Here is a 26507-nt window from a genome sequence, read left to right as displayed (position 1 = left end):
GCACACAGGGCAATGCAAAAATGCAGTTCACTTTCACATTTTCAAGCAAAACTTACCACTGCTAGGCTCATTGCGGTATCGACTGATGTAATTATTCATGTCATCCTCTGAAAGAACAAAAAGGCAGCCATTAGAAGACCATTTATTTGATTAAATGGTTGAAATTCCACCCCGTGAAAGGCTCTCCTCTGCCCTGTATGCCCAGAGCACCACCCTGTATGCCCTTGAGCACCACCTGACTGACGCAGGGCTGACCAGTTCCCCAGGCCCATCTCCTCGCCGCTTGTAAAGACAAGTGTAATGCTGGCCTTTTTCTGGTCAGCAGAGCCCTCCCCTCCCGCATGGGGCACAAGGATAAAGCTTGCATTTATCCTGACAGGCTGAACTGAGGGCACCAGCATAGACAGACCTACGTCTGCTGTACAGTTACACCACTGAGTTATCTCCTTTCACATGGTTACTCTTCAGAAGGGGAGGCACTACGTACCACTGTGACCTGAGCTGCCTTCTCGCTCACGTTAACATTAGTGTCTCCCTGGCAAGACCCAGCGCTCCTGGGAGAGCCCAAGCACCCTGCTCCCTACCAGTCTGCAGCCATCCCCTTATTCTGCCAAGGAGTTCTCCAGGTAGGGGCACTGGGAGGGCAGGTTTTATTTCTCCTATAGGGATACTTCTATTTTCTTTCAATATTTTTTTTCATGTGGCCCAACACTGCTCCTCATTTTCATTTGCAATCCCCTCCTGAGACCTAGGCTGTTGCCATGCTGAACAGCAGCCATAACCATTGCTCCTGAGCAGCTTCCTTGTATTTCTGCACTCTCTCTTTTCTTTTACTGTTTTCAACTTGTTCCTGTGAAATGCAGTTGACTTAAAAAAAAGAGGAAATGATATCCAGTATGTTTGCAGAAGAATGGCTAGAACTTCCCCTGTTCTACCTTGGGTGACATGGCCAATAAAAGCCACACAACGAGTTTACCAAAACAAGTGGAAATGCCTCTCCAGCTCAGCACAAGTGCTGCTGCGGGAAACAAAAAGCAGAGCCACACAAGCCAGCTCTCTAGCAGTTGTAAATCCATGAAGTTTTAATGTGTAAATCCCTACTTCTACAATAATGTCTTCTTTTTTTCATTCAGAATGAATGGAGTTATTTTATTGTATATTACATATACATATGTAATATATAGCATAATATTAGCATTACATTATCTGTTGGCTTAAAATATACTATGAAGATTTTTTACAAGTCAAGGGTGTAGTACTACACTTGTAGTACATATGTGAGAGCTACACCTGAACTCCAATAACGGCAAGATAAAAATCTTGACCACGTGACCACAAAAGGGAAAGCAGCAGCTATACTGCATATAGAGATTTTAGATGCTGCAGGTGACAGTGGGTTTTCCTGTTACCTTACAGAAAAGCAGAACATTTTACAGTTGCTGAAAAAGAAAATAACAAACTCCTCTTGTTGCAATTCTGAGCAGAACGCAAATATTGCTGCTAAGAAAACAGTATTGGCAATCCAGAAAGAATTTCAAGCTTACAAGCAACCTGACCTGCCCAATTTGCGGTGTATCGTGTGCTCTAAAAGCATTCTCTCCTTTTAAGTGCTCTTTTTGATACCATGTTTCAGAAAACCATGCTCATCCCTTTGAGCCAGATTTCCTTCATCCCCCTGGGTTTCTGTGGCTACAGTCCTGCCTTTTCACAGCACATTGCGGCTTGCAGGTGAAAGAAACAGATGTTTTCTGGGGAACACTTTCTCCACACAACAAGACCCAAACCACTAAGCACTCCGTACCTGAAATAGCTGCACTCATAAGAAGGCAATCTAACCTGACACTGAAAGGCAACATGGTTGTTTTTCTGGTTTCATTGGATCTTAAAAGCTTTTTTGGCCCTTGTTGATCTTTAAATGCCTGCAGTCAGAGGTGTGCTTTGTGCTAATGTCTGAGTTTAAAAAAGAGGCCTCCGAGTAGCTCAAGGCAATGCCGCTGAATTAGGAGTACATTGCAAGGCTTTTCAGCTATCTGCTACTAAAATACACTTCATTTCAATCATGCATAATTTATGCTCTAAATGCCACTAAACCTGCCATCCCATATAGATACAGGTTCTTTTTCAGGCATGGAACCTTCAGCTACAGTCAGAAAATACCTGCATATCTGTATTTCTGGTAATGCGGTTTCATCATATTTAACTTAGAGTCTAATTCTAAGCAGAGAAACAAAGAAAACAGAACTACAGTTTGGCCTGGATGAGGGCATATTCTGCACGTGGGGGTCGCTCCTCCTCAAGAGCTGGCAAAAGCACACGGCCACACTCTGCGATGAAGGGGGGCCTGGGGTGCTCTCATTTCCTTTGGCTCTCATTAAAGTCTGCCCCAAATGCCAAGATGCTTTGCACTGACTACAGAAAACAACTTGGAAAAGTTATTCATCTGCTTTTCATGTCTTATGGCAAGGCTCAAGTCTTCTTTAGGATTGCATACATTTACTGCCCTGGCCATCTGTCTATCAACTAACAGAATGTACCAGGGCACTATTTTCAAACCTATCAGTTGCTTTCAAACCAATTTAGCAGAGAGATATAGACTACTCTTTATATCAGCAAAGGCCAATGTCAAACACCTGAAAAGGAAATCCTGTAATGTACTCACCCAGATCCCTCTGAGTGGTGAGGAAAATCACTGATTATCACACACATACAGGCTGTGTGTATGACCACTTGCACACAAGACTGGGAGAGCTGCCGTAACTTTCATGTTATTATGTGATGGCCTTACTAACATCACTGTTTTACATTGCTTATCTATCTATAAATAAAATTTATATGTATAAATATATACACATGTGCATGTAAAATATAAAATACATAATATATATTTACCTTGAATAATTTCTTATGAATAAAAACCAAAAAAGAGTAATGGAATAACAACAGCAGAATAAATGTTTCAACAACAGATTAAGTTTCTGAATTATTACATTAAAGCGAACTGACAATTAACAAAGTCGTCTTAGTCATATGGGAGTCCCAGCTGCTTTGAGCATAAAAGGCTATAAACAATTCCAGTTCTCTCTCATTATGTTCTACATTGCTGAAAGCAAGGAGTTTAAAAAAATGCCACAAATATACAACTGAAAGCAACTATTTGTGCATATAAAATGTACACACAAATAAAAAGTACAGTACTGCACATTACTATGGAACACTGCTTAAGTACTTTATGGTGATTTACAATGATGTGAAGTCCCCACTGCTCAGTATGTGCAGTCAAATGGGATCAGGAGTACAACTACTTTGCAGCTGGTGGCATGTAGGAAGTTCGTATGAGTAAGTAGGGGAAACCAGCTTTTACAAGAGGGGCAGATCACTTATATTATTTAAATTCTGTATAGTGTTTTCTGCTGTCAGTGTATTTTAGTTTCAGCTCCAGAAAGGAATCTGTCTAAGAAATACTTAATTCTTCATAGTTTCCCTGTTTTTTTTTAAATTTTTTTTTTCCTTATTTCTGCCACCTTGGAATTGTCAGGATCCAGAAGACTTACTTTCCTCCTTTCCTAGAAATAAACCCATCTCTTTAAATACACAGCAATGTTACCTGCACTTCCTTTTCCAGAAGAGAAACTTTCCATTTAAAAGTCCTTAGCCATAACAATGTCCAAATAGTATTTATAGTAAATTAAGAAACTGGCAGTAAGCAGAAAGAAAAAACATCTCCCTCTTATTTCCCCTGGAAATGGCAACCTTAGGAAAATGTCTGGGGATGATAATTGGGATCCTCTTGCTAGATGCACCAGGAGGAATCACAGAATCATTTAGGTTGGAAAAGGCCTTTAAGGTCATCAAGTCCAACTGTAAACCTAGCACTGCCAAGTCCACCACTAAACCATGTCCCTAAGTGCCACGTCTACACACAATGAAAGCCTTTACCCCCAGGAAATCTGGTGACAAATCTGGTGATGAAGATCCAATAGTTGTGAGTGAGAAAGTACAATGGGAAGAGTGAGGCAGCTCTTCCCCATGTGAAAAGCCATCCTAACCTGTGGTGAACAAGGATGGTTCTACAATCTTCCCTGGAAAGCAAGAGCAATGGGAAGCAGTAAGATATGCAGCAGCACTGTGAAGGAATTCAGCTGAGAGAAGGTTTTGCTGGGCAGGAGAAGGAACGAGCAGAAACAGGCTGTTCTCTATGGTCCATGAGCATTATTTGCTCAAGTAATGTGGGGTGTGAATGGCTGCCAAAATAGCATGACAAAAATGAGACACCTGGAACTGCCTCACCTACTAGTGGAAGATGGCGACTATATAACTGTAAGAGGTGAGGCAGCAGAGTAATGTGGGACCACAAGTAGACAGCAGGGTTGACTCCAACAGGATCAGGACTTTCCACTAGACAGAAGGGAATGTCTGGTTGGGAAGGTTGCTCAGACTCCTACCTATCTCGCATAAAAACAAAACAGCCTTCCCTGACACCGTAACGAACCACTTCCATGAGCCTGTAAGTGCAGTAAAGTCAAATCAAGAAGGGGAAATAAGTCTCATCTCTTAGCCTGCTACCCAAATCTCTGTTATTGAAAAAACGTGTGGTTCTTGGTCAGGACCTGTCTGATAGCTCCTGGATTTTGTCTGATGAAGGCTTTCAAATTATCTGCCTGTTCTTTTCCTGCAAGATTCAGAACACACACTAAAATGATTCAGGGAATAATAAACTATTTAGAGTAGAGTCCCATGTAATCTCATCTGGTCCAAGAGACAACATTGTAATCTCTCTCTGCTGGCCCTATAAAAACCTAATAAATTTGGTGAAACACACAAATGACATTCCACCCAAGGCAGACCTCTCTTTTAGTTCTAGAATCCTTCAACAGTGACTTTTAATTGTTTCATCAATGACTTTAGTGAATGAGTCTGCAAAACCCCTACATACAATAAATACCATTTGCACATCTTTTAGATTAGAGGCCTTAAAAAAGGATTTCCTTTGAAATATTTTGTTATTAAAGTATTTTACTTCCTATTTTTATTGCCATTGATTGTACTGCCTTCTGTCTCTCAAAGCTGAATTTTCTGAACTGGAAGGTTATTTTTTCTGCTGTGTAGCCTCCTACCGAGGATGTGAGTCCTTAGAGTAGAGTAATGTTTTACCCTGACTTTCCTCCTGAAAGCAATCTTTACTAGGAGGTTTCTGAAGAAGCAGATCTTTCACCTCCGTCACTGCTATCTGACACCGGCGTCTTTGGGAAAGAAAAGTAGGATAAGATACACTTTGTAATAAAACCCACTAAGATACACTCTGAGCAGGGAGGTTTTTCAAGGCAGAAGTTGTAAGATCAAGTTATTGCCCCCTAAACAGTTCTAGAAATAAGAACAGTGATGACAGCTACGCTGCTCTGACACTAGCCAGTAACACTGCCACAACCTGACTTTGCACGAAAAGAACATAGCTTTAGTGTGACACTGTAGTGCAGTTAAGAAAGGAAGGCAGAATGTACATAAAAAAGGACATCTGTAGGTATTTCTGAGAGCAGACTGGCAATCCACAGGGAAAAATTCCCTAATGAAGCTGTAACCTTCCTAGGGAGTTTTCCCCTGCAGATTGCTATGCAACCTCTGGCATTCCAGATCTGTCTGACCTTGGCCATCTGAACTTCACCATCACCAAATTCTCAGCCAGACATAGCCTCCTCATCTCCTCAGCAGTCCAAGTATAGCTCACTGGTCATTTGTAAATCCATTTATTAAGGCATATGCAATGCTCCCTAGGCTGTACTGTACTGTCTAGTTCACCTTTCTGGTCTTGTGCAAGATGACCTGAGCAGAGTTTTTTCCCCTTACTTTTGCTCGCCCTAGAAGGTCTCTCTCCCTTTCCTTCTAGCAACATGGAAAGTTTGTGCCAAGAGGAAACATGAACAGCCAGCTGGCACTTTCCAGGAGACTTCCCCTGCTTTTTTTGAATGAAGGCAGATTGCCACATCAGTGCAAGCTGCAGTACTCGCACGACTGTTCCATTCACATGGATATCCAGTCCATCCATCCAGAAGCTGGATGGATGCCTGAGCATGTGGATAATCCACCTTGAGAGGAACTGTCAAAGCTAGCTTGCACAGAAAACAGAGCAACCGATTCAGCCTGGTTCTAAGTAAGAAATCAACCTGAGATGGAAGTCGTTGTGCAGAAGGAAATCCTGGGATTCGGAACAGGCTCCATTATCAGCAGATACTGCTGGGACAGGAAAACTGGGACAGAAAACCAAAATCCTTAACTGACAACAAATTGGGTGGCTTTGGCCCTCACTTTAGCAGATCATGCTGCAAGAGCACTGTGTGCTGAGTTGAGCATGGCTGAGATGCAAGACATCTGTGTTGTCAGCATGGCTGGTGGCTTTGGGTAGAGGATGGCCTGGGGGACCTCTCAATGCTCTTTCCAACCTTGTTCCCTATGAATATGGATCAGCAGATCCACATCTGAGTTGGCTTGTTACAGTCAGCCTGAAGCAAACACAGAGGAACTTGGGTCTGTCTCTGCCAAACAGCCACACTTGTTGAGTCTAGAAGAACAAAGGTTGAGAAGGAATATGGCTACCAACAAAACAATACTTTGCTGGGTAAACATCAGGGAAAGAGAAGAATAATTTAAGCAAAAGGATTCAAGAACAAATTGTTATAAACTGGCAACGAATAAAAGTAGACTGGGAATTAGGAAAAGATTTCTAATAATTTAGAAAAGTGAGATGCTGGAACAGTGTTATAATGGCGGCAGAGGGCAAAATACACCACTGCTGTCACATGGAGCACGATCTGTTTATGAAAGGGGTTATTATGAAAGGGGCTGCATGCTTGGACAGTGGAAAACATTCCAGTTCTGTGTTCCTTTACTTGTCAGCAATGTCTTCACACCTCTGCACATTAATGATGGGAGACAACTTCAACCTCACATGCGTGACTGTACGCTCACCACTTCTGGAAGTGAAAAGTTTCTACCCTACCCATTTAGTGAATATGAAATTCAAGAGCCTAACTTCACTAACTACACACACATTTATGTAAGTGTTGCTTAAGGTTTAATTCCTTTGATTCCTGCCTGGATGATCAGTGCACAGAGAACCACAAAGCCTGAAAGAGGCACCTAGAGAGAAGCCAAATCCTCACTCTTCACGGATACATGGAGTTTAACCAGGAAGCAGAGTGCACTTAAGATATAACCATTTCCAGGAGTAGGCTTCAAAGTAGATACATTATAACATTTGAAAATAACCATAAACTATTTTTTATCTATTGTTCTGCAGTAACAGGGCTCTCTTAGAGCACTAACAGATGATCACCAAAGGAACTGGCTTAGAGTTTAAAAGTGTTCAACCAGCTCAGACTGCCTTGCAAGGAACAACTGACAAAATCCTTTCCAGTGCTCTGCTTTGCCTTCTCAGACAGCTTATGAATAATCTTAAGGGAAGCTCTGTGAAGCTCCAGAATTTTTCACATTCCCCTCCCAATATCCTACTTTCTTCACTTAGAAAACAGTGGGTACCTATGGGGAGAGCAAGCTTTACTTTTCTCCAAGCATGACCATAAATTGCAGCAGTCCCCCAAAGCAAAAGACTTACTGCTAACCCCATGAAAATGGAAATTTGACTCAGAATAACTAAAATAAGCTTTCTGTGATGCGAAGTAACAGAGCTAGGATCCAGTTCTTGCTCAAAGGAATAGAAGGGTGGCATATTAATCTTAAACTATGGCAGTACTGTAGAATTTCAAAAACTGAAATGATATATGCAGGAAAATGAGGAATTTCCACTAGGGACTGTAATTCATATATTATGGGAGAGATTAAAGAATAATAAATTTTGGAAGGAAGTATTAATGGCTATATGGGGCACTGTGAACCTGGCATTCCCTGAGGCCTGGAACTTTGTATACCAAACACTAAAAATGATTTGTGCAGGAGCAGAAAACATTAGATGTTATTCTGACCATGACCAGTTACATACCGTATGAAGAAAGAGCTCAGCAAGAGAAAAAACTTCCTTTATAATTTGGAGATGAACACATAGGATAGTATTTTCCATTATGTTAAATGGTAACCATCTCTGGGAGGAAGAAAGGGGATGACAGCACTTAGGATATTTCCCTTGCTCTTAGAGAAAGGCTGACCACAATGGTCCTGAAAATCATTAGCAATGCTGCTGTGCATTCACATGCAACAGCTTTCACCCTATGCTCTTTACAAACTGAGGCAGAGAATGAGGCAGAGAAGCTAAGTAAAGTGCTCACCATGCAGCAAATGTCATAGCTTTGCCCTAGGTTTATAGCTCCCAGAGTCCTGCCCTCCTCTTGAGTCCATCATCTTTCCTGGCATTGATAATAGCGCCCTTTGACTCGCGTGCTGAAGCCTGTGTTTTAGCCTTCATGTTTGTCTCCTCTGGAGATCAATTTTTTGGCAAGACAAATAAAACCTCAATTCAAAGCAATTTAAAGGTGAAAAATTTCCTGCTTCTTAGCCAAATTAATTAGAAAATACCATATATCCATACATTTTCCACAGAGTTATTGCTACTATGTTAGGAGGTCTCTTGGTGAACTACTCTGGGGAGACAGAAGCATGTGAGGCACCAAGCAGCTCATTAATTCAGAGAATTAGCACAGGAACGGACAAGGCCACAAACAGCTTACAGCTGTACTGCCTCAAGAAGTGGTCCTTCAAGAAGAGGCATGAAATATTAGCTGGGGAGTTATGGGACACTTTCAGAGCCTGTTGACCATCTGACTAGAGCTCTTGCCTCTCCCAGTCTCATACCAGCAATTAAGGCACTTCAGATAAAAAGAGAAAGAGGTCTGCAGAAAGAAAAGCTGAGTGAAAACACGTACTGCAAGCTATCAAATCAGCCAGCACATACAGTACTCTCCCGGTGCAGGCCACAGTGTGTGTCTCTACACAAATTCCCTGAGGTGCTGTGTGTACCGTGTGATGCTGGGGTTACCTGACTTACTTTACTGAATGCTGTAGTAAATGGTTGCACAAAATCCAGTGTAAATACCAAAGTACAAGCTACAGCTGCCCCTGAGGAGCTTTAACTTATGCACTATCCCATAAAACTCCCAGGTAGGGAAATGAGTCTGAATGCTTTCTTATTCCATACCCCTTCGTGGTAAAGTATTCTGCACTGAATGTTTCCATTGTTCAATACAGACGGGGGAAATAAGATTAGCTTGAGATGGAATATCCCATTTTCTCATCCAGTATGTTCTCTAGCCAACTCAAGCTTGCTGGTTTGGCAGAATTCAGGGCTCTCCAAAGACAGTGATTTTTTTGAAGGCTGACAAAGTTAAGTTTGGCACAAACACGTGCATTCCATGCCATACCCTACCCTCAGGTGTTATATGTAGGGCTAATGTTCTGCCAGAGCATAAGAGAACAGCACACCAGAGCCTGTTTTGCCTAACAGCTGAATTGTGACTTGGAACTGTAGCTTTTCTTTTAACAGTATTAGCAACCTGGTGCCTTATTTCTCCTCATTAAATATAACATAACTGCACCTTACCCAATATGTAAAGTAATGCACATTTTCTTATTTGCTGAATGTCTTGTTTCAGTGAAAAGCATGAATCTCTCTAATCATGTAACCTAACTGAATGTAGAAATCAATCCTGAAGACTGTCTGTCTACTTTGTTGCATGTGTGGCCAGCATTTTACAGGGAGAAACAAATAATGAGTACTTGTGTTAACTTGATGATGGAATTAATACCTTAGACAGAAGAATTTTTAGATGAATCTCCACAGCACTAAAATTTCAGGAAACCTCCTTATAATGTGCACAACACTCTCCAGTTCCAAATGTAACCCTCAAGGAACACATGCATAAATTATAATATATCCACTGGGGAAACCTCTGAAATCCTACAAAAAAGGGGGAAATGCATTTTAGGGGGCAGTCTGCTCAACTGCCTGCTTTTAAATACAATTTCAAATCAGGAATAATTAATGGCTGAATTGTGGTTAGCACTTAGATATTATAAAGAGGAAAAAACAAAAACAATTTCTGCATGCTTTCATTACTGTGTAGAGAATGGAAAAGATTATAATTTGAAAACGTCTGGTGAGCTTTTTCTCTTAAACCTTTTGATTAAAGTACTTCTGTGTCTTGAATCCTGAAGAGTTTGACCAAAATAAAGATACCATGCAAACCTCTAATTCAGATATATTCACATACTGCTCATCTACTAAAATAATCAAGCTAAGATGTCCAAGGAAGACTAACATATCTCTAAGGTAGAAAGTGTTGTCTCCTCTGGAATATTATGTTAAATGTTACTGAGATCAGGACACATTCTACACTCCATTGTAAGGGTTGGAGGATCACAGGAAAAAGAGCTATGTCTTTTCCAAAAATACTTCTGGTCTAGCACTTGTGTGATAAAAATGGATCCCAGTAAATCTAACTGTTGATATTCCCCTGAACCACACACCTGCCCAACAGACAGCTCACAGAGCATGGACTGCTCTTCACCATGGTCACATGGCACTTAGACATCTGAGCAGGAGCTGCCTATACAGTGCATTACTCCTTTTCTGGCACCACAGCTGCCCTGTCCAAGCGCAGCTGGGCTGTCCAGCATTGGCAGTTTTAAGCAACTCAATCCAAGCATAGCCTCTAGGCAAGGCAAGCTTCACATCTGATGCATGGGTCCTCTCTAAACCACAGAAATGCAAGTGGCCAAAGACGGAAACTATTTTTTTCAATGTTCTTCTCAATTTCCCTGCTTTTACCTCTGAGTGATTATCGTTTTGCCAATTCTGATTTGGCTGCTGCTTCTTTAGTGTTTGATGGATATAATCATGAGGACACTGCGAAGGTACATCATAGTAATTTTCTTCCTGAGTCATTTTATTGGCTCTGTTCAGAATCTGTTCGCAAATACAACAGCTTCTGCCACTTCAAAGCAGACGCAGCCTCTTTGCAAAAATGGGAAAATGCAGACTCCAGGGAAAGTAATCAATTCACTGGTAGAGTGAAAGTGTTTAGTGGGTTCAGTAACTCCATGTAAGGGATCAGCTGTGCCAGTGGGTAGCAGCACGCAGGCAGCACTCACCTTGTGGAGGTCGCAGTTCAGTGATGTTCTCAGTGGCTTCATCGTCCGAATCTTCAGTTGCTACCACCTTGTACCTGTTGCTGCTCTGTTTGTTCAGTACATGTGGGACCTGCAGCGCAGCCTCTCTCTCTGCAGCCAGATCCAAATCCTGCTGAGCAAGGTGGGCCCTCAGCTGCCTGATTTCAAACTAGAGGAAGAAACACCACCACATACTGATGTCATATAAGCATGGCCAGAAGTCTATATTCTACAGTTGGGGACCTATTACTCATTTTATCACTAAACCACTACAAACTGGTGACAGTAAATACAATGTGTTTGAGCCAGGATGTGAGTCCAAGCTGCTGATGCTCTCCCAGAGCCCATGTGAGCTGAACTGTTGTTCACATAATCTAAAAATAATGACTGCCTCACGCTGGTCTTCTATTTTGTACATGTCTGCATTCTGAATATATGATTTTGGACAATTTTTAACAGATCTAACTGCCAAATCAAATGAAATCTTTATAGAAGACCACTCTTAACAGGGATTTAGGTTCATGACAAACATCCCTAATCTGCTAGACTTTGTAATGAGGATTTCTGTGGAGGGAGGTTCTCTAAGCAGTACCCAGAATGGTCCTCCCCCACTAACTGGACAAGGGGCAGGGACACCACGGTCCTTTTCCAGCTTCAAATCTTCTGTACTCAACAATGTGCAGAAAACCCTGCGGAAGGTTGCCACTTTTCTGGCCACCCCCCTCAAATATATGAGCCATGGCAGTTAATGACTTTCTGTAGTCAGAAGGGTATTTGCCTCGTGACTGGTGTTATAAAGCAGACACTGACAAAAAGACAGAAGCTGCCAGGTACAATCTGATTGATGGACACAGCGTATTTCTCTTGTGTTTGACAGCCATAGGTCTTCCACAACACAAGAAGGAAAACAATTTTTCTGGAGAGGCTGCCAGAGACCCTTTAAACCCTTAAATAGGCATTACGAGATCCTACTGTCCTTCCTGTCTGCCATCCAGCACAGCTATGGGGCTGCTCTGGGGCTGCGTGGCAGAGGGTTTCTCTTTTTTAAACTCTTTTTAAGATCAGTAGTACAGCAGGGACGAAGTCATGTCTAATTATATAGGGTCTGAGAGGGGAAAGCAAATGAGCCGAGTAATAGGTTAAGGCATTTAAAATTTAGCATTGCTGGGCCTCCCATAGTTCAAGGCCTGAAAAGCCATCAGAAAGCATGATGCTACGGTGAGCCACACTGCACCTGTCACTCCACATTTACAACAGAAATGGAATTAGCACCTCAATGCTTGAAAACCAGTGTGTAACAGCATGTAGGCTAAATGAATCTGGTTCTGGCTTTTGCCTCTCAGATGCTGACTCAAATTACTTTGCTGTCAGATTTTGGAATCCATCAGCGGACCTAGTTTGTTCCACTGTGGTCCACATCAGACACAGCGCAAACCCCAGGCACACTGCAGAGCACCAGCAGTTCCTCCAAGCTGTGTGAGCAACTGGAGGGGAAACAAGACAGAGTTTCCACAGATTTTAGAAAGAAAAAAAGAGGAAAGAAAAAGAGATTCCAGTTTGCCACATCTGGAGACTATCTGCTTTCCAGAGCATAAGGGAAGGAACTACAATAACTGGAAGGCCCACTGCAAGACTCAAATCTAGAGACCAAAAGCGCAGTTTAAGCTTTCCACATCACATTCAAACCACCTAATACAGGGATCTAACAAGCACACAGCTTTTTCTCTGTCTTGAAATCAGTGGACAGAGGTCTGGCAGCTGCAGACAGCTGGCTGCATGAAATGCTCATTGCTCTTAAGCAAAGATCCGCTGGCAGTGGCAGTCAGAGGAGTCAGGTATTATCAGCACATGTCAAAATACAGCCCAGCTCCTTGATTCCTTCAATGAAACCTCCATGGCAGATCCCAGATGGTGGTTTTTGTGTTAACCTATCAGCTAGGAAGAAGTAGCAAACTGGTAGTGCTAACTCTTTTCCAAGCCAGCCCTAAGCTTCCTGAGGCTTAAGGTGCCCGTGCCATACCAGAGGTGCCAGTATGAATGTGTCATTCAGCCAAGAAAGGACTGTCTGGAGTTCAACTTTACAACACAGAGAATTTCAGGTTTTATCCTTGACTTGGAAAAAAAAAAAAAGAAATCCCAAAATATCTTACATTTCACCTTTAAAGGGAGAAAGATACCCTTTCAAACAGTCCCTTAGTTTAAAGGAAGAAATGCACTTAAACACAATAGGCAAAAAATAAATCTGGAGATTTTTTTTTTTTTAAATTATTGCCTAACCATATCTACTTGCCTAGCTCAAACTAAAAGGCAATAAGAATTAGGCACCATTACTGTTTTTTCTGCATTTCACATTTCATCCTTCAAAAACATTCCTGTTTGTCAGAAAAAGAAACATTGCCACTAAAATGCTGGCCTAGAGGCAGGATATGATTTCTTTTTTCATGGAAGAGAAAAAAAATGGCAAGCATTTTATAACACAAATAGATAAAACTACCTAAAAGTCAGCTCAACAATTGTATTTCTGCATGACACCCAATTTAACCAGCTTAAACATTTACAAAGATCTGCTGAACCTTGTAACAATGAAAAGCTTGGAGGAAATCACTGCATTTTACAGATGTGAAAGAGGAAGCACATTAGGTGATCTTTCCTGCTACAGTGAACCTACAGCAAAAATAGGGGAAGAGACCAGACTTTCTGATGCCCACTTACACGTTCCAATCAATAAAGCAAGCGTTTCCAAATATCCACACATTATTGTCAATCTTTAAAATTTCCATGCCCAGTCACCATCCAGTTTTTAATAGATGAGTTCACAAATTTTATTGTTTAATATGGCTCTGCCAACAAGCTACGAACTACTCAGCCTGGCATGCTGGACCAAGTAGCAGTCTGCAACCATTGCTGGAATCACCATGTTGGACGACTACACTTTGTCCAAACAATTCTTTATTTCCTATTTGCATGGGAAAAATTACTGCCTTGGTTGAATCCCAACCACACAGACAGCATGAGAAACTGGAATCCACAGAGAAAATGACTACCACACTTATTCAGGTGAACAGCTACTACCTCTGGTAATGTCAAAACCAGAAGGGGCTTTGCTGCCATCTTATGTTTGAAAGACAGAAATACATGCTTGTGCCTACAGCAGCAGAGGAAGCACCTGCTTATGAAGATCGCACAAACGTCACGTTCTAGCAGAAACTGAAACCTAGACCTGATGTCTTGGCTCATGCAACGCTGCCCTCATCCACTGAGGACGAGAAGTGAATGCAGGACTTGCAGCTTTTTAAGTGATATGTGAACCCTCTTTTATTGCTAGCTGCAAACACAATCCACGTGCTTGTCTTATTTTCAGCTCTCAACACTGGGCTAGTTCAGCTGATCTAAAATCCAGAATTGAACATGAGACTGTCAAAAGCAGATATGAGGATTGACTTCCTAGGCACAGTAAAGCAGCACAGTGCTCTGGACTTCAACATCATGTGCAAGGTGAGTAATAGCACACAGAGATGTTCAGAAAGATAACAGCAGAAACTTATGTTGCCTACAAAAGCACACAGCTGCAGCTGGTTAACACAGGCTCTCCTTTCCACTTTTCCATTACCTCAGATGGTCAGCTTCCAGGTCCCATTCATGTTTTCCCTGAAGTGTATGTAGTCGTTAAAACAGTGGAAAGCTAGCATTAAATACTGTTGTATGCGTAACTGTAATTTTTTTATTGACAGAGGGTATTCATTGTGATAATGGTGTTTGTCTCACTCCCACATTCACTGTTACTGATGCAAAGTGATCCATACAACATGTTCCACAGAGATGCAGAACCATAACTGTTACAGACACAGAGCATAAGACAGAGCCAAAACCCAACTCAATATACTGCTTCCAAATGCAAACCCGAACTCTCTAAGTCTCTAAGATGTTCAAAAAGGGACTGGGTGGGATGGAAAATAACCATTTATCATAAGGATTGATTTAAGAAAATGAAAGGACATTCAATACAATATCTAGGAAAAGTTAAACAAGAAACAGAGATTTTTGCTCACAAAAGGTATGCCTCTACTCAGGAGATCAGTTCAATATTATTTGTTTCCAATTATTACTTTAAAAATTATCCCACGATATTGTAGAATCTGGAATACAGTTTTGGCCACTAGAAGCAACCCACTAAAAACAAAGGTTAAGTCTAAGAGAAGTGGGTGTTCCTTACAGGCGTAATTCAATGAGACACTGCATAAGCAAATTATGTTTGTAGGTGCTTATATCTATTGAACATTATATTGAACACTGACCTCAGGCAGTTCTAATGTGTAAAAGAGCTAATGAGATTGCTCTGACTGCACGTCATGCAGTCCAGGGCAGATTAAATAAATCATTAAAAGGTATAAAATATAACAGTCTTTTAAAGTAAAAATTCTGGGCCAAGTTAAACACATGAAATTTCTATTTGCAGTAGGATCTGATGTAGCTATCTGTAGACTTGTGCCTCTCATACAGACTACTGCAGGAGACCTGTACTGAGAAAACCGTGCTTCATACTTTCAGGTAGACCATCCTTCCTTCAGCCTGTAAGGAAGGATGCATATTATGCATATCGTCAGGGGGGAAAAAAAAAGCATACAAGCTTATACACATGATTTGTTTAAATTAAGATTTACTCATAGGTATCAGCTCTGTGTTAAGAATCTGGGAAATCCCACAGAGAGCCAGTGGGCAAATAATGCTGTTGAGGGGAAGATAACTTGTTACAATCAAGGAGACTAAGATAACCCATCTCCTGACTCAAGATAATTACAAACTGAGCACTGGTCCACTTGAGACTGCTACTGACATTATTTACCAGGACACCAATGATATTAATTATCTTTAATTACATATACTTTGGTAGCTTCTGACGGGTTCTTTTATCAATAAGTTCCTAAAATACTTTGCAATGGAAAAAAATATATTTGAAAACTTCACAGAATCACAGCATAATCTAGGCTGAAATGGACATGTGAAGGTCATCTAGTCCGACACCCTGTCCTGTCAAGTTTTGAATATCTCCAAGGTTGTATATACCACAACCTCCCTGGCAATCTGCTCCAGTGCCTGGCCATTCTCCTAGTAAAAATGTTTGTTCTTATATTTAATACGAATTTTGCACATTCCAGCTTGTGTACTGTCACTGCACCTCTGAGGAGAGGCTAGCTACACCCTCCCATGAGGGAGTTGAAGACAGCAATAAAGGTGTAATACACCAGGCTAATGTGAAAATATACTTAATTACCAAGAAAAAGGGAGATACAGACTGTCTCACATAAGAATGAGTAACTAGGTTGTCAGGCATGAAGAGAAAGTTCATTGATGGTAAATTTAAACTTACTCAGTGTTTTCAAAATGTGTTAAATATCCTCTTATAGCACAAACTTAGCAATATTTTGGCAGGAAACAAACCAGAAAGAACTATGGGGCACACCTATGCACTTCCTCACTTAAAGAATGCATTGGGTGATTATTTATAAGCAGGTAAAATGACAGAACCTACCCAGAGTTCTAGATAACATCTCCGTTTACATACCTGGTTTTATAAAACGTGCCACCCATCCTATCTGATGTTTTAAAACATGCATCTAAGACTCAAAAAGGGACAGACTTAGCAGTGAATCATATAGTACTTCCCTTTAATGGTCTAGCAACAGAGTATGATTGACATAGTTTCAGAGAGATCAATGAACATTTTAGCCAGAAGCTTACTCCTGTCTAAGGCAGGAGCAATAACTTTGCTCAATTCTATTAGTGCTGTCTGTATAGAATGCCCTGCCCTGAAACTCATCTGCCACTGGGATACAATCCAATGTTTATTTCCATTAGTTTAGCCATTGTTGGTAACAATAAAAATCAGAAGACAGTTGCAAACTAATGATTTATGGGCAGAATGAAACACAGGATGACCTTGGCTGTCTTCCATTCACCAAGAAAATGACTGGTAGTTAGAAATAAATTAAAATTATTGCAAAAGGATAACATAAGTTATTTCTCCGATAGGTAATTTTACCAGCTAAATAGCCCTGTCATTAAACTAGCAGCTGTTGTACAAATTATATTCCAAGATAAAAAAGAAATTATAGCTTCCGTAGTTGTTGCAGCTTTGAGAATGATGAAAAACCCAATTCTATAGGAGCTGACAGGAAAGGAGCTTTTGTGATAAGGCTGAATACATAGTCTTGGCTGGACCGTACTCAGCTGAATGACTCTTATGAAAGTTAAACAGAAAAGATCATGTAAGTAGATCTATTATCAGAAATGGAAATTCCTTTACAGGTGATTCCAGAGGAAAAAAGCAATCTTCCCTGACTGGAATCGGCATTGTTAATGAAACCTTTGGAACTTTGTTTTGCAATTTAAGTTATTCTGATAAAACAATACCATCAGCAATATACTCTGTTCATATTTTTGACAGTAATTGCAGTGAGACTTTTTTACCTTTTACCTTTACCTATTTTTAAAAATCCCTGTTACTGTGATTGTTAATGTTCCTCATGTTTTGTGAAGTCCTGTAGAGCCATCTCAGCCCTTTCAGTATTTTCTGCCTTGACTGCCCTCATGCTCCACTCCCTTTTAATGACTTCTTTCTTGGCCAATGGAGAATAAATAAAACAGCAAGCTATTCAAACAGTTTCAGTGGGGTACTACAGAGAACAAAGCGGTGGTCCGTGCAACTATAATTTATAAAATATATTCTGGTTTTCAGATGTATGGCTAGCCAAAAAACAACATCTGGAAAGAGTTTTCGTGTTTGCAAAAGTATGTCTCCAATGTCATTCAGGAATGGAAATGTACTTTATAGTTGTGATACCCTATCACTGGCCAAAAAAATATACAATTGACAAAAGAAACAGAATTCAAAAAGTAAGATGAACGGAGGTTGCATCTTTCCTGCTTTTATTTTTTTAAAGCAGGAACTCCATTTTTGCCTGTCAAGTGTTAAGTACCAGCTTCAAAACAGGAGGGCATGGGACTTCTCAGAGAACTGGCCACTAATTATTTTTGTTTTAAATCCTGAACAAAACAGGCTAATTTTTTTTCCCAATTCCTCTTCAGAAATAATGAATATTTTGTCTGAAACTTGCAAAATAATTTCATCTGCAGAAGATGCCAGACCTTGAGAATGTCAATCCCAATTGCCTGACGAGTGGCAAAGCAGTAAGAAACTGAACACCAGATCTCAGAAAAGGAAATGTTGGGAAATCTTCTCAGGAATGTTTTCAGCCCTGTCTATAATTAGTAAATAAATGCAAATCATCAATGTGGTCACAAAGATCCAGCCTCAGGATGAATTGTTATCTACATCCACTGCTGGGATGCAGGCAACCATGGTGGTTTGACCATTTTTCCTACTTGGGCTGACACTGGTGTGCCCCAGCATGTATCTGAGGCAACGGGTCAACCCCTATCGGCAGCTCCCAGCTATCCCATCTGCCCATGCCAGAGGTGCTACCACACAGACAAGGCAAACTGGAATCCCTCCCTGCTGGCGCTCCAGATTTGAGAACAGCCAGACCACTGCAGGCAACCCTTCACTCAAAAACACAGACATGCACATTTAAACTCCATGAACGAGCAACCCTTTAAAAAGGTCAGGAAAGATGATCAAATGAAAAAGCAAAAATATGGCAGAATTTTAGACATTAAATACCATTAGGAGACATTTTTCCCCACCAGATACTGTACACAACGTTAATGTGAATATTATAATGCTGACAACTTGTTCTTGACTGAATTATGAAGCTATTAATTTACAAAGGAAGGATGCAGTACTTGTGTCAATGTCTTATGTTGCTAACTGTAGCAAATTAGTACATTTACCTCATATTATACAGTCGAGACATTTATTTGGCAGTAAGTCAGAACAGTAAAATAAGAGGGATTAGGATGCTGTCATTTTTCTATAGTCCATATTTTTCCATAGCTGGTGACACTTGAAAGCTAGGAGAGAACCTGCTCTGTTGTCACAAATTTACTCATCTACCAATGCAGTATTTCTTTGTGCTTGAGGTACAGCTATGCTGTAACCATCAGAGCTCAGATTAGGGCTACTATGCTCAGACATTTTGCAAGCCAGGCATGCAGATAAGGAGTACATGGATCAGAATGGAGAGTGGCAAAAGCTGCTCCTGAACCCCACTTGGGATAAGAAGCCCACCTTTACTCAAAGACTATGAAATAGTAACACCGAAAACTGTTTAGAGATTGAGAGTGTTATCTGTCTGCATACTATATTTCCTAAAAATTAATGTTTTCAAATTTATGATTGTCAAGAACTTTAGCCTAATAGCATGGTCTAACAGACAAAATACTGCCACGGGACTCAAGAAATCGCTGATTTGCCTCATGTGTTTGGTCAAAGGATAATCTCTCCCCTGTAAAATGGGGTATATGCCATTTTCCTGTTTGTTCCACAACTATGACAGAAGCATTAATCACTTAATATCATTGTGCAAAGTTGTGAGGAAGAGGACTACAGTTTTGCCACTGAAGATACTTACATAGTTGGAAGTAAATAATTTTTGACAAAAGTCAAGCCTAAGGTTTAGAAATTTGTTATGGTTAACATGAGAGACTGTCAAAAACAGTGTTATGAAATGACACACACTGTCAACAGGTCTTCCAAATTCATCATACATACAAGGCAACCTAACACCACCAAGAGTTCATTGCAGAATCCTAGGCTGAGATCCAGGAGACCTGGAACTAAATCTAAACAACCATTTGGGGACCTAAATACTGATGGTTTCACAAGTATTTTAGGTTCCTCGGTACAAGACGGGCACCTAAATCCCTGCTTCAGATTATGCCCCTTTTGGGCAGTTGGTCTGTTCTGGGACAAGTTGCTTCCCCTCCTGTCTGCACAGGTCTTTCAACTTTTTGACTGATTGAGCCATTCAGACTTACAGGTCTCCTCATTTTGTATTTGAAAAGCACTTACTACAAGTGGGGAGCTGAAGCTAGACATCTCCAGGCTTTATATGAGGGCAACGATAACCTCGTAGTTACCCTTACAACTGAAACAAGAAGCAAGTCACTTGGGGGATAATTCTGTTGTGGTTTGATAGTCACCTGAATGCCCCGCTTAGCCTGGGCCTCAACATACGTCCCCGGTTTCTACTTCAAAGCAGGTTATTCAAGAACTCATTTGCATGAGACAAACTGCAAAATCTCCTGGCTCATTGCCCAGTCAGTGGTTTTACACCTTTTTCATGTAAATATATTCATTTGAGATATTTTAAGTTTCACCTTCCCTTACTTCAGGACCGAGTCACCGAACATTTGGGGGCCTGGGAAGAGTCTTAAATCTTGACTTGCTTCCAGCAACTAGAAGCTTCTATTGCAACATTTTGAGTCTGCGAAAAAAGTCTCTGACTGACCTACAGGGAAGCTGCCTTCTCCATTTAAGGCAGGGAGATTCATTAGCTTTCAACTGCATATACTTTTCCTAGGAATACGGCCTTAATATAGATGCAGTCTCCAACAATGGCAATGACTTTTGCATGTTCTTAGTATTATGTCAAGCTATCTGTACTCATTCAATATATTACATACTGGAAGCATTCTTTTTCTATTCTTCACATTTGTTTTCCTCACCTTAAAAACACAAACACAGCAGCAGCAGGAGACAACTGCTGCTTGACAAATAGCATGCTGACAATATCCTGGCTGCAGCTTCCTTAACACTGAGACCTGTCACCTTACAACAGAAGTCCTAGTGATATTTCTCAAACCTTAGCTTGCAGCGAAGTACATGAACTGTTTGATTTGCCATGACAAGCTATGCGTAAATAAAGACATAACTGAACTTTACCCCTTGTTCTTGGCAGATCTGGGTTAGTCTTTCCAGCTGCTCATCTTGAATAACCTTTGCCTTCTCATATTGCTGAATCATCATCTCCATCTCCACTTTCACTGGAAGGACATAGGCTGGAAAACACAAATAAGTACTTAAAGTAACCCAGCTGTGATTTCTTTTTTTATCAGAGGGAAAACCTTTACAGGCCAAAGAATGTCACCCCTTTCAAGAAATAGAAGAGTATATCTTATAGAAATAGCACTAGAGTGTTTCTTCTGGGGAATAATTTCTAACATGTGAAATGCAGGTCATCAGCAGAGTCTAGATCTTGTTTGACAAGATCTCCATTTGACTGGCTGAGCTGAAATGCATCCTGCATGCTCTTCCTAGCTTCTGCTCCTCTAATACAGATCTTTTCCAGTGTTTACCACAGATTTCCTGAATTGCTGGGTAGGAGGATTTTCTGCTTAGAGTTAGGCCCATCCCCTCTAAACCTGAACAGCATGGCTCCCTTAGGAAAAGAACTATTCCAGAGCCCTAAGCATTTAATTCCTAGACTTTGTGGTAAGAAATAAGTCCTTAATGGAAATATCAGACTAAGGAGGATATTTTAAAAAACAAAAAGGCATTTATCTTCTATTGCTTTTCAAGCTACAGCCCAATTTTCAATAGGTCTTCTGAACGCCTCTGGAAATTTTGCTCCTGTCATAACTATGGCAAACCCAGACTGATCAGCAAACTGTTCAATGCATATTGGAATTCTTGATGTTTTCTGAAGCTACACAAGATCCTGAACTTTTCTTGTACAACTTTTCTTGTACAAGATCCTGTACTTTTCTTGTCAGAGGGCTACGACCTGTCCTCAACTCTGAATACAGAGTTTCCTGGGCATCTAAACCCAAAATAACTTTACTCTGATCTTTCACACATGAGCAAAGTGACCCTTCATTTATTCCTTTTCCACCTCTTTTCCCTGTAACCTGAAATACCTGAAACCATGGAACACAAAGTAGCCTACACTGAAGTCCTTGCTTCTGGCACAGTCACCAGTTCTGCTCTCTGCAAATTTGACTTGCTGAGGCTTTCTTATCGCCCCTGGTACTTCCCCAAGGAGGTCTGTGCAAAACAGTACCCATACATGCTTCATTATTATGCTGTACAACACACCAGCATTGCACAGAGCACCTTCAGCATGGAATGCCCATGGCAAGAAAATACTCCTGGAATCTTACACAAAAATTGTATGAAAGACAAGAACTTGGAAAAGAAAGCCCCAAGACAGAGCTAGCTGTATGGAAATGGGAAGGGTGCAGCAAATATCAGAAAAGCAGATTGGAAGCAATTATTTTGCAGAATGAGGAATGACATCTGGTGGCAAGAGACAGGAAGGAGGTCAGGGCATTTACTTTACAGGATAAGGGATGTAAAGGTGCCTAGCAGAAAAACAAATCAGTTATAAAGGCTCATAGGGAACAGGAGATACAGCCATGAACTTGAGACCTACTCTCCTCCATGGGAGTCACAACTCTTTTCTGTTCAGTGCTTTTAAAATGTAAGAGGAAACAGAACAACAGAAACAGTGGTGGCAAGCAATCTTAATATTTTTAAAATCTCTTTTTTCCCAGTCTGCCAGGTAATTCTTGGAGTCACAAACTGAATCACCACTCACCATCAATGATCCTCTTCACTCTCCATATTCGTAGTGTGATAATAAGGCTGATAGCATCCCATGGGCTGCTGGGGCCATTAGCCACTGTTGAGGCCACCATTGGTGCCAAGGACAAGATTATGACAGCACCATCAAACACCTAGAGAGAAATCAGTTTTTTCAAACCCTTGCTAAAGATCATAACCCTGCCATTCCTGCTTGGGGTCTTGAAGGGCTCCCACTTTGCCCAAAAGAAATGCAATTATGGTACATATTTGAAAGGGATATGAGAGGTGGCCGAGCCCCAGAAAAACTGCATCCTTTTTAAGTAGCACAACAGAATTCCTTAGTGCATTTTGCGAGGTGAGGACAGATAAACTGGTGGAAGGGCAGGGAGAGAGAAAGGTATTTGGAAATGCTGGCCAAAATCCCCAAACAGAAGTGATAGCCTAAATGCTATTACAGCCAAAGAGTTTTATTATCATTGGTATTTATTACCTGTTACTTGGCATAATACCATCCCAAAAAAGGATACAGTCCCTGCCCGTAGATCTTACTGTCTAAATGAAGACATCAAGACAACAAGTAGAAAAAGATGGAGCAAAGAGGCTTGATGGCTCTTGGCCATATCCTGACTACACAATGTGTGTGGGAACAGCCGTGCATCAAGACAGAAAGACTCCCTGCTCTCACCTTTATTGGGCAGCTAGGTTTTCATGGATTTTGACAACTGGGACTATTCAGAATGATTTGTATAACATTGGTTGCATTGTGGATTAGATCAGAAAAGGCAACTGTGCAAAGTATTAGACAGAAATACATGGGTAAATACATTTCAGAGCAAACTGGCAATAATGTGTCTGTCCTACACTTGCCTAGCAGGGCAGAACAGAATACCACGTTCTCATTCCTACTGAGACCCTTCCAAGGTGCCAAAGACCATTGATTAATGGTTTGCACAAGGAGGCAGGACACAGAATTTATAAGCACCACACATTCAGAATCTTGCATAACAATTCAGTGTATTGAAAAGAAACACTTCTTACTGCCACCATTTGATGGACAGTGAACAATATCACTCCATTCCAAATTACCAAAATAAATTATCAGAAACTGCTGCATTTAGCCTCAATAATAAGAATCTCTGGATCAATAATTTAAGTTTCACTTCAGTTTTTTAGCAAAACAAGTTAAAAAGTTTACAACTTCATTACAAAAATGTGCCAGTCTCTAGACTCACTTAAGCTCTGAGAAAACCCAGATTTTCTTCTGGTGCATCCTGTGCAGTATTAGTTTATTGGACAGTATCAAGAAAGAGCTTTTAATTTCCCTGATCTCCAGATGTCTGCTCAGATCAGAATTATGTGTTACTTACAACACATACATTTCCTTATCTGCCTCTGTAACAGTATACACATTCTACCTCATTTTTAATTTGAGGTACAAATTACAGTGTTTATCATAATTTAATTAAAAAATAATTTCACAATATAATTGGGGGTTTTGCCAAACCAGTATTTTCTATCAGAAAACCGCACATAATTTTTCAACCAGTTCTAATTTCAACTTGATTAGGGGCACAGGGTTACACAAGTCACATGACAATTTTTACCTGTATTGCTCATTATCTCAGGGTAGCAGTATCAACAGTTAGACTAGCACAGCTCTACCAACAAAATAAATAGAGACATAGAACAAAACTCCCACAATCCCTTCCTTAATAAAATATTTCCAAACATTGCACTCTTCTGAGTCTCTCACAGAGAGAGAGACTGCATCATACAACTATGTATACATGCGTATAATGAGAATAATGTCCATATTTATCTGAGTTAAAAGATATTGTATTGCATCAGGTCTATAACAAAGCCACTCAAAACAGTTCTTAATATTCTTACTGTGTCTGCCTGGAAAACAGTATGAAGAGTAAGAGTGCTTACCTCTATTTTGTTTTCAATGTAATCCCATATGCCAAGGACCACAATCCTCAAAATAGTCTAGTAACACAGATTAGGGGGAAAAAAAGATTATTAATATTATTGTAATTTTAGAGAAACATATAGTCCTTTATCTATTTAGGGGATCGTTTTTTGTCTCATTTAAGCATTATGCATTTCTTCTGAATAAGAATGAGGATCTAGAAATAGCTACACTTCTGTATTATAAAAGCAGGTATTGCTTTCCAACCACTATATCGACTCAATGAAACTTCCATAAACAAGTTCCAAGTTCAAACATTCATCACTCTTTCCATCCTCCTAAAATTTCTCTTTTAGACTTGTGAGATGTAGATTACCAACCCTCCTCACCCCAGCCCCCTGACCCAAGCCTATATAAGATCCACTGTGGGGCCCCTCAGTTGGAATCGGGGAAGATTCTCTTTTCTTGCCATCTTTGATATGCCAGTGCTTACTATTTCCTAAGAAAAGAAAAGAGGCGCTGCCGCCTCTTGATGCCTAAAGATATTGACATTTCATCAATCTGAAGATCAGAGGCTCTTATTCTCCCCCTCTGGAGTACAGGGCTGTTGTCTCATTATAAAATCGCAGAAAGTCATAGGATAAGGGAGAAAAATATCTCTGTGATCCTCCTCTATTAAGCAAAACAGCTCTAAGTAGCATCAGTAGCTAGAAAAGAGGAATAAAGAAAGAATACAGAATGAACCAATGGTGAATTCCCATTAAAAAATCCAATGACATCTTTCCTAATTTTTAACCTGGCTTTCAGAAGACGCAAAAAAAAAAAAAAAAATTCAATCAACCAACTCATGATTGAAATTGAATTCACATAAAAGCATAACTGGTAGGGATGTTTTCTGCCAATAGCAACATCAAGGTCAGATTTTGACAGACACTACAGACATGAAGAGTCTTAACTGCAGCTGTGTGCCTTGCAAGATCAAAATGCTACATTCTCTGTTAAAGAACAGTACTAATGACAGAGATCTCGGCAGTGTGAAGGGTGACCATGCCAAGAACTGTGCAGAAAAAAGTGACTGTGATGAATATATGTATCTCCTCTTCATTATAAATACAAATATATCAAATCCCAACCAACTCTGAATTTATGCCAAACATACCAGCACTAACTAATTACAGAACAACAGTGGATTTTTCAGTACCGTTCCTATGCATGGTTTTGCCAAACCCCATGAGCCCAATTGCCTCACTTGGCCCAGGGTAACTGTGCTGAACTCTATCTTGGCACTCCAAACCTGGCACTTAATCCTGTTTTGCAGAGGGAGATTGCTGTGGGATATATTGTGCTTTCAGAGCCCAGCCTCATACCATCAATGAGCAGCAAAGTGAACCAGCCAACACTTGCTCAGAAACGGTGTATGTGAAACATTGGCCAAGTCTGGCTGAGAAAGGGAGTGGCTAGCTGGAAGAGACAACGCAGTGCTCTCTTTCCTGTACAAAAAATTATGAGACTCTGCATAGACACCAAGAACTGCTAATGCTGCTGGTCTGTACTCCTAAAAAGAACATTTTACTTTCAAAGCATTTTACAAATGCAGCATAGGAATAAGGCTATTCACAGCCATTTCCTTATTAACCTATACCCTCAAGGTTTATATGTGGAGGGAGAGATGCACAACAGCAATTCCTCAAATGCCTTAATGAGTCCAAATTCACCAGCGTGATGTGATACAAGTGCAAGGTGTAAGTAAACATGCTGGTGTACAACCAAGGCACTACTGCAGCTTCAACTCAGGCCCTGAGCAGAATACTTTCAGACAAAAGCGTACCAGCTCCTCTGTAAGCACCTCCCTCACTCCCCTCATTGAGAAGCTGCACAAAGTGCTTAAGTACAAGTTACTCATGAGCCCATAGGTTCAGCTATATAAATTAACCTGGGGTCCATCACAGCAAGTTCCACAGTAGGCAACCGTCAGGAAATGCATGAGGAAAAGCAGTGCCT

General features: G+C 40.6%; 1 protein-coding gene across 1 annotated transcript in view; it reads right to left on the bottom strand.

Moving 5' to 3' along the window:
• TMEM266 (transmembrane protein 266) overlaps positions 1-26507 on the bottom strand; it is an 88793-nt gene that overhangs the window by 6724 nt on the left and 55562 nt on the right. The window contains exons 8-12 of the mRNA XM_072871454.1: positions 24527-24583; positions 22608-22746; positions 20954-21069; positions 11092-11278; positions 57-107 (exon numbers count right to left, since the gene is read on the bottom strand). Of these exons, the coding sequence (XP_072727555.1) occupies positions 57-107; positions 11092-11278; positions 20954-21069; positions 22608-22746; positions 24527-24583 (550 nt within the window). The remainder of the gene's footprint in view (positions 1-56; positions 108-11091; positions 11279-20953; positions 21070-22607; positions 22747-24526; positions 24584-26507) is intronic.

The sequence above is a fragment of the Ciconia boyciana genome, chromosome 8 (genome assembly GCF_034638445.1).
Source record: "Ciconia boyciana chromosome 8, ASM3463844v1, whole genome shotgun sequence".
In the NCBI taxonomy this organism is placed as follows: Eukaryota; Metazoa; Chordata; class Aves; order Ciconiiformes; family Ciconiidae; genus Ciconia; species Ciconia boyciana.
The sequence above is the reverse complement of the archived record's forward strand: the minus strand, read 5'-3'. Positions and strand labels throughout refer to the sequence as shown.